At 42.3% G+C, this 9,220-nt stretch overlaps 2 protein-coding genes across 2 annotated transcripts in view; one reads left to right on the top strand and one right to left on the bottom strand.

Annotated features, from left to right (window-relative positions):
* LOC105991902 (guanylate-binding protein 4-like) overlaps window positions 1–4,031 on the bottom strand; it is a 28,842-nt gene extending 24,811 nt beyond the window's left edge. Inside the window, 1 exon segment of the mRNA XM_013024649.1 lies at window positions 3,927–4,031. Coding sequence (XP_012880103.1) covers window positions 3,927–4,028 — 102 coding nt within the window. The 5' untranslated portion in view covers window positions 4,029–4,031.
* A 2,138-nt stretch (window positions 4,032–6,169) lies between these two features.
* LOC105991865 lies at window positions 6,170–8,378 on the top strand. Its single transcript, XM_013024610.1, has 2 exons — window positions 6,170–6,412; window positions 7,622–8,378. Exons 1-2 carry the CDS (start codon window positions 6,170–6,172, stop codon window positions 8,222–8,224), a joined length of 846 nt encoding a protein of 281 aa, XP_012880064.1. The 3' UTR covers window positions 8,225–8,378.
* Window positions 8,379–9,220: the final 842 nt, after the last annotated feature.

Below are 9,220 nucleotides of genomic sequence, written 5' to 3'. Positions count from 1 at the left end.
ACAATGGAATTCTATGCCTCCATCAGAAAGAATGACATTGCCCCATTAGTTAGGAAATGGAAAGACTTGGAAAAAATTATATTAAGTGAAGTAAGCCAGACCCAAAGAAACATAGGTCCCATGGTTTCCCTTATTTGCAATTACTAGTATATGCCTGAGTCAAGCAGAAAAGGTCAGATAAGTTGATGTTAGGGGAATGAACCCCAAGATAAGGATTCAAATGGATTTTTTTCTGTTTTTTTTTTCTTTTCATGAAACTGTTTCTTACATGTTTATAAGATATTTTCTTTGCTGCTTTGTATGTCCCTTCTCCATGGTATAACCCCTGTTTTCACTGTATTTGATGTTGGTATAATTTGTGGAGGGAAAGGGAAAAACAAACTGTTTAAATAGGGATACGGTGGACTCATTGCAACAATGAGATATAGAAGACGTTATGTCTAAAACGAACTTTACAAATTTGGCTAGGGGTTGCGGGGGGAGGGGAGAGTGTGGTGGGGGCAGATGGGAAGGGGTGGGAAGGGGAAACACAGAGGAGGCAACAATGCTTGATAAGAAATGTACTCATTACATACCAAGCATTGTTGCCTCCTCTGTGTTTCCACAACAACAGTATTTCCACAACAACAAAAAAAGAATATAACATGAGCCAAAATAATTCTAATAAAATGATGCAAATTAGAGTACCCGTATTTCAGAGCCATATTTTCAGTAAAGGATTTTATGCAGTGTATCACACACATTATTACCTCTTGTCATTAGAAATTCTACAGTTGGCTTTGAAGGATTTAAATACTACATAATATTTGTGGGATATATCAAATCCTGCCTATTATATAAACTTCAGTATGTACCAGGTCTAGAAGAGTGAAATTCTAAATGAATAAGGTACTGGCTTTGGGTAGATTCAGTTCCATGGCTCCCAGCCAAGAGTCAGTTTGAATATGAAGGAGACAGGATCCGTGGGAATAAAGAAGGGGCTTCCTGTGAGGAGGAAGAGTAGGCAGGAGAGAAGCAGTGGAAAGATGCAGCAAGTAGGACCCATGGAGGATGAATGGGGAAACAAGAATCCAGAGCCAACGGAGATGTCACAGCAAAGATTCAGAAGACAGTCTTCCAGGGGTCAAACCCCAGGGTTCCCATCATTTACTCACTATCAGACCTGGAAAGAGAACCTGCCTCTGTACACCTTCATTATCTTGTCAACAGTATAAATAAAACTAGTCCTGCCTGATTCACTATGGTACAGGTTAAGGAAATCAATAATGTTTTTTAAAAAAAAATTTGCCATAGGATTGTCCTGTTACCTCCAGTGAACAAATGAGACAGTGAGTTAATAAGTGTCACTGTGTCCTGAAAATTATAAACTACCAAGGAAACTAGGCTAAAGAAGAACATTTCTGTCAGAAAAAACAAACCAAAAACCTGCCTTCCAACTGGCTTCTTCTTAGAGTTACTCTGTAAAACTTCCTTTCTTCTGTAGCTGTTAGAGAACACAAAAAAATTGGGTCAACCATGACCTTTCAACTACTGTGTTAGACACAAGAGAAACTCAAGATTGCTTTCCTTCAGATTTGACTTTTAAGAAAGCACTGGGAAGCTGGACGCTGGTGGCTGGCTAATGCCTATAATTCTAGCTAGTCAGGAGGTTGAGATCTGATGATCGTGGTTCAAAGGCAGCTAAGCAGTAAAGTCTGTGAGACTCTTACCTCCAATTAACCCCCAGAAAACTAGAAGTGGTTCTGTGGCTCAAAACTTGTAGAGCATTAGCCTTGAGTGAAAGAGCTCAGAGACAGGCCCTGAGATTAATCCCCATAACAAACAAACAAAAAGCACTGGGAAAAGGTTGATAAAATTGTAAATATTCGTTTCTTTCCTGGTCTTTGCTTTTTTCTCTCTCTCTTTATTCTATACTTCCCTCTTTTCCTCCTTCCTTCCTTTTTCTTTTTTTTTTTGTCAGTCGTGGAGCTTGAACTCTGGGCCTGAGCGCTGTCCTTCAGCTCTTCAGCCCAAGCCTCCTGCTCTACTACTTGAGCTACAGCGCCACTTCTGGTATTCTGGTGGTTTATTGAAGATAAGAGTTTCATGGACTTTCCTGCCCGGGCTGGCTTTGAACCATGATCCTCAGATCTCAGTCTCCTGAGTAGCTAGGATTGTAGGGGTGAGCCACCGCTCCTTCCATTTTCTCTCCTCTCCTTCCCCTCTCTCACTTTCTTTTTTTGGGGGGGTTCCGGTCATGGGGCCTGAACTCTGGGCCTGGGCGCTGTCCCTCAGCTCTTCAGCTCAAGGCTAGTGCTCTACCACTTGAGCCACAGCACCACTTCCAGCTTTTTTCTTTTTGCTTATGTGGTGCTGAGGAATCGAACCCAGGTCCTCAGGCATGCAAGGCAAGTGATCTACCACTGAGCCACCTTCCCAGCCCTCCCCTCTCTCACTTTCATTCTCTCTTCTCTCTTTCCCATCCTATCCTTTTTTTCTATTTCCTTTTTCTCTCTTCTCTCCTCTTATTTTTCTTCCCATGTTCCTCCTCCTCCTCTATCTTTTCTCAATAATTCCCCTGACTTCCTCTCTCTCCCTCTCCCCTTTCCATCATTCTCTCTCTGCCACTTCACTTTTCTCCCTATCTCTTCCTGTCCTTCCCCTTCTCACATCCCCTACTCTTTGTTCCCCTCACTTCTCTTTATCTCTCCTTCTTTCTCCTCCCCCATGCCCGATTGCAGTGCAGGACTAAGATGCTGAGCATAGACGCTTTCAAATCCAAATTAAACAAGAGAAGAAGGTGATATACAGGATTAGTGTTTTCCAAAAGCTATTGCCTGAATTAGACCAAGATACAATTAAAATTATCCCAAACTGATTTTCTCCAAATAACAAAGCAAACACTGGGGCCCTTCTTGGAACGCTTACACATTAAAAAAAAAATTATCTTTAAAAATTTGCACAAAGGAGTTTCAATTTCACATGTCAATTTGTGAGGACAATCATCTTGATCGAATACACCCCTTTCATGCTTCTCCTCAACCTGCCCATCTCCTTAGTTTACATGGTTCCATTTTCACATATAAATATCGAATATTATGACTGCATTTGCCCACTCTCCTCTTTCTGCCCACCCCGCGCCCACCATATTGACCTCATGTTCACATGTTCAGCTTCAACACAGTGAATTGTTTAGTGGAGTTAAACAGTTCAGAATAGACCCCAGGCTGAGACCTTACTGTTCTTTCTAACATTTAACCTTTCTTTGTTTGTAACATTCAACAAATGTTGAAATAAAGAGATCAGAAAAGAAAGTAGTCCAAGCAGCTCAGCTGCCGGGAATCCATGAACTAGTGCACATGGACAGCATGAAGATGGGCAAGCCGTGCACTGAGGTTTCAAATGGACTAGTGAAGACTACTTTTGCTCTCAGCCTTTCCAATTCCAGGCAGCTACCCTCGGGGAAACATCTGAGAACTGAGGGTAATGGTGAAGTTGTGGCAAGAGAGGGCTGGAAGGAGCCACCCTCCAGCAGTGACTCTGCTGGGGTTTGGGGCTAGGGTTTGGTCCCTCAGTGCCAGGAGGGAATTAAGGTCCCTTGAGGCAGAGGAGGGTAGGTGTCCCATGCAGGGCTCTCTGATGCAGTCCCTGCTGGACGCCTGAGGAAGAGCAGCTCTTCCTGTGTATACTTTGGTAGGGTTCACCACCCCATGGCTGCCTGGGGACCGAAGGAGCCTTAGGAGATGAACTACCAGAAGCACTCTGGAGGGTCACAACCATGGAGCTTCCCATGTCTTCCCACTCCACTGCTGCCTTAACCTCTGACCCCTCCCCGACATCCTACCCCGCCCCATCCCCAGCTAGTAAAATTGCTATGGACCTAGCTCCCTGTTGCTGATCCTTAAGGAAATAGCACACCAAAGACCATGTTTCTCCACAGAACTCACCTCTGTGTGGGCTCTGTAGCCAGGAGACAAGTTCTCAGCTGCCTTGGCTCTGAGTTCTTCTGTCTGGCTTGTCAGGAAAGCACTGCTTTTAAAGCTGAGCATCAAATCACATAAGGCACCTGCCAAGTAAGTGTTGTGCAAGAGGAACAGTGAAAGTGAAACTGTATTCATGTGCTGCTGAGGTAATCAGATAGCTTGAGCACAGTTCCTAGTTTGAAAGAGGATCAAATGTAAGAGCAAAGGGAGGAAAAGTCCAATGTTCTGCATCAGTTTCTCAAACTGTAAACCAAACAAATAATAAAACCAAAGCAGAATAGTCAAAGATCACTGGTATTTATTCAGGAAGAACATATGCCTGCTATGTGGAGCACAGGAGTAATCAAAGAACTTGAGATATCATGATGTTTGGTTTTTAACCAACAAACAAAAAGGTTTTCTTTCACCCACATAAAATGGCATAAAATATGCCATATAATTTGGATAACATGTAATATTTGTTTCTGTTTTACACTCTACTTGAAATTGAAAGGTTATTATGGTATACACTAGAAAGTAGCATTCATTACTAAGATCATCTACCAAGCTGAATAATACTCTTTGAGGGGTCCACTAATTCCTACCAGATGGGAACATGGTCATAGGCAGGTAATTTTAATGTGAACTGGGGGTTAACTTCAGGTCCTGTCACACTTCAGCAACACAAGCCCAGAGATATTGGAGCCCTTGTCTTTGCTAGGCAAGCAGGAACCATCTCCTGTTCCCTTCTAATTCCTGCTGCTCGCCCCCACCCCCCGCAAAGAGTTTTTTGAACAAGTAAAAGCCACACAGGAGAGTGAGCAGGGGGACCAAAAAATTGGTTGTCCGTAAATGTTTTATTTTTTTCCCCCTGTGAACCCAGAGAACTACAGGAAGAAAAGCTGGGACAGGTGAACAGGGCATTTGTTGCATCTTTTATGTTTCTGTGTCATATTATACAATCATATTTAAAGAAAAGATAAATAATCAAAAATGAATACTCCTACCACTGTAAGAAGTCCAGAAAAAAACACACTCCCCAAACAAGAACATTTCCAAGTATTTGCAGATCTCAGAGACAAATCCACTAATTAGGCAATGGTCAGTTCTCAGGGACATGCAAAGTGGTGCTGTGAATTTCCACCTGATACTAGGAAAGCAGAAAACAAGGGAGGACATTTTGTTGCTCATGACAACATTGAAGCAGTTCAACACCTCCACACTCCCACAGATTTCTGGTGCACCTTTTCTGTCCTTAAAGGAAAGACAAGTGTGTGTGTGCACATGCCCAGCCTGTGATTCTCTGCCCAAGCTCTTTGGGAATAGGCAGGAAAGAAGCAGCCTGCCGATGGGATGAACATGTAGGGGATGAGACAGAGGTATCAACAAATAATTCTAGCCTGATCAATGACTAAAGCAAGGATTGGAGCAAACAAGTGAACTTTCCAGAACAACTTTCTTTGCCTTTCTGAAAGTCCTCTTTATTGGGCTTCAAGCTTCCCGCAAGCAAGTATGCATCCTGTTGCCATGCTTTTGGCTGAAGCTTGAAGCTAGTACAACTTCTGGGGTGGGTGATGCTCAATAAATGAAGAATGTCTCCCAGGGATTTTATCTGAGTTAAACCCAACAATATGTCAGTTGTTTAGAACAGCACTTTGGCCTTGTTGAACAAAAACAATGTTGCCTTTTGCTGTAACCAGTATTTCACTTTGGTGGGAATTTGCCAAGATATTTTTAAGTTTAAATTTGTTGACTTTTTTCTCTTAAACCAGTATTGAGGCTTGAACTCAGAGGAACTTGTAGTCTGTTTGCCTTTTTCCTCAAGGCTGGTTCTATCACTTGAACCATTCCTCCAATTTTTGCATTGTGCTGGTTGAGATAACAATCTCACTGACTATTTTACCTGGGCTGACTTCAAATGGCAATTCTTGAATTTTAGTCTTCTGAGTAGCTAGGGTCACAGGTATGAGCCACCAGTGCCAAGTCATTTATTTGGAATTTTTAAGATAAACTCTTGCTATGAGTTCCAGGTTTCCTTTGAACTCATAATTTTACCTGCTGAGATTTCAGGCACGTACCACCATATGTAGCTCCCTTATCTTTTTTAACTTGCTATATTCATAAACAAATAAAATTACCACAGCTATCTGGCCCCACCCCATCCCCACTTATCACTATCTACAGGCACTGGGGCCAAAGCCTCCCTCCTGCAACAGGTGGTTCCTGCCATGGCAGCTCGCACACCTCAAGCTACTTATCCAGTTAAAGGGTGGCTTCACTTGTCCACATTACAAACTGACTTGGGACAATGTATTACCTGCAGAAAGTTCACTTGGGAAGAATTACTGTCGAGAGCCCATCCCAGTGGAGTAACTGTAGCCACAATGGTCAGTGGCTTCTTCATCTCTGTCCTCCGTGAGAGCCTGAAAGCCTGTCTCACACGGGCAGGGCAACTGCTGTCAGACATTGAGGTACTTTACTGGGTCAGGGAAAGCTATAGGTGATCTGCTGAGCTAATCCTTTATTCCTTTACTTTACACCCCATTTTCACTGATCTACATGTTCAGCTCAAAGCCATAAGTGAATTAGAGCCTCAGCCTCAATCAGGTAGGCATCTTCTATGTTAAGACCTTGAGAGACTGTGAATAATCTCAGGGAGGGTCAGGACTGTAAGAGGGAAGTCTGAAGTTACTTGAAAGCACATACAAGTGAAAACTTAGTGGAATGAGGGGGGATGTTGAAGGCCTGCCTGGGGTATCAAACCTGTTCATGGAGAGACTAAAGCATGTGGGACAAGGTGTTCTCCGTTTCATATAGAGAGTTTCCTTCAGACTGGTATCATTGAGCCATGTCAGAACCACATTGTGACAAATACAAGGCTTTTCTGGGTTTCTTGAAGGTACACATGCTTTTCCCAGCAGAGAGTAGAATCCAGCTCTCAAGAGGAAGCTGGAGAATTACTACCCAGTACCCACTGGGCCTTGCTTGATTTAGGAGTTAGAATTTTTTCTATCACAGAGGTGGCTTGGCATAAGCACTGTTATTTTAAGGATAGCCTCCATCTTACAAGAAGGTATTTTAATTTAGACACCTTGTGTTTTAAGAACTGTTTTCCTAGGGTTTGGAGGTGTGGTTCAATTCTTACTCAGGTGAGTACGAATGGTTTTTCTGAGTTTTTGCTTTTTACAGGTATCTTGGTTTTAGTTATTGCTCAGATAAATTTTTAAACACTTTCAAACTAGCTAATTGCACAGATTGTGAAACTAAGTTCTGACTAATCAGAACAAAGGGCAGTATTAGGCATAAAACACGGATGGCCTTCTGCCTCAGAGTACTTGCTTACTTGGCTTCCTGTCTAAGTGAATTTTGTCTTGCTGAGTTCAAGTTGGTGTCTTTATTCCTACATGTGTGACACCCCAATCTCTCAACATATTTCCAACAATTTTAGGACCCATCTGGGATTTCTTGGCATTGACTAAGAGGATCAAAGAAAGCTTCTGTTTAAGAGGAGACCAACCTCAGCAGCCTCCTGGTCTGGCTGACATTGGACCTGCAATTCAAGGTTAATCAGGAATGTGAGGAAGGGGAAAGAACACGGACCTCAATAACTCATTCCCCATGTATGCCAAGGCAAGAATAATGAGAGTACAAGAACTGAGCTTGGTGTAAGTGGTCTACAGGCTGCAGTTGGCAATCTATCAGTAACTGAGCTCCGTGTTTTGGAAGCGGTTGTGACACATGATCTGACTGCCGCCTTGGCCCGACATCCCAATGTCCGGGGCTATAACTATGATGAAGATTTTGAAGATGATGGTCTCTATGGCCAGTCTGTAAAGGATGATTATTGTATTTCTCCATCAACAGCTGCTCAGTTTATTTACTCACGACGTGACAAACCTGTAGAATATGATTATGAAGAACTGAAAGACTCTCCCAATTCTTATTTGAACCACCAGCTAAGTGAAATTGACCAAGCTTGTCTTTATTCATGCCTTGATCACATGAGAGAGGTACTGGGAGATGCTGTGTCAGATGAAATACTGGTTGAAGCAATTTTGAAGAACAAGTTTGATGTGCAGAAGGCCTTGTCCATGGTTCTGGAACAAGATAATGTACAGAAGTTGAAGGACAAGAGTGAGAAAGCAGTAGCCACAGGGAAGATAGCAAAAGGTAAGGAGTCTTATTTCCTTCCTTTGAAGCTTCAGCTGATAATGTTCAAAGTTCTTATCATCAACCAGAGAATCATTTGGATTGGAATAGCAAATGTGATTTTTCTAGCTTAGGAGCAAAGAATGGATCATATCATGCTTCAGTTGTTCCCAGTAACCATTCACTTCATAGGAAAAAAAAAACTTGACAGACCTAAAATTGAAAAGAAACTAGAATCATGTAAGTTACCAAAAGAGCTTTCATTCGCTGACCTACTTCATGATATGCCAAGAGATTCTTGTAAAAATCAGCCATCAGTTGGATTATCAGCCACAGATAGTCTGGAAAGTCCCCTTTCGAAGAATGTAGATACTGATTTGTTAAGATCATATGTATCCAAATGTGTTCCCAAAGATGATCTTGTTTTTAAAGGGATACCAAATTTAAAGTCCTTAATGAGAGAGAATAAAACAGCTAACAATTTGTCTTTTCAAAACAGTTCAGTACTGGGGCTGGGAAGGTGGCTCAGTGGTAGAGTGCTTGCCTTGCATGCTCAAGGCCCTGGGTTTGATTCCTCAGCCCCACATAAGCAAAAAGAAAAAAGCCGGAAGTTGTGCTGTGGCTCAAGTGGTAGAGTGCTAGCCTTGAGCTGAAGAGCTGAGGGACAGCGTCCAGGCCCAGAGTTCAGGCCCCACGACCGGACCAAAAAAAAAAAAAAAAAACAGTTCAGTACTTGATTTCCAAAGCGACCAAGCAGAAAACAGCATGGGAACTTTAAATAATCCTTTGTACTTAACAAGCTCATTGGAAAATATGACGCTTGGCAATTTAAATCTCGTTGAAAAGACTGAAGTTGGAAAGGTCTCTTTTGTTGAACCAAGTACCAAGAATTCCAGTTTAAAAAATGACAGTTTACACCTTGCCCAGCATGGAAGTCCATCCCTAACTGAACTGGTTGAGAAACATGAAGAAAACAACCCAAATCAGTGCTATACTTTATCTGATCTTTGTAACCAGTCTGCCAGTTTCCCAGATCTAAGTTTGGGATCCTTTCCCCTATCACAACTAGCAAATCGTAATCAGTCTTCTACTGGAATATGAGACTTAACAGGATCCCTGTCGTCACTGGT

Source organism: Dipodomys ordii, unplaced genomic scaffold, assembly GCF_000151885.1.
Source record: "Dipodomys ordii isolate 6190 unplaced genomic scaffold, Dord_2.0 Scaffold78, whole genome shotgun sequence".
Classification (NCBI taxonomy): domain Eukaryota; kingdom Metazoa; phylum Chordata; class Mammalia; order Rodentia; family Heteromyidae; genus Dipodomys; species Dipodomys ordii.
This window is presented reverse-complemented; position numbering and strand designations above follow the sequence as displayed.

Bases quoted from the DNA above. Each gene is read 5' to 3' on its own strand.
- LOC105991865 (XM_013024610.1), top strand. From the start codon at position 6,170: ATGGCAGCTCGCACACCTCAAGCTACTTATCCAGTTAAAGGGTGGCTT. The intron at 6,413-7,621 runs GTACTTTACTGG...AGTGGTCTACAG, and splicing joins AACTGCTGTCAGACATTGAG to GCTGCAGTTGGCAATCTATC.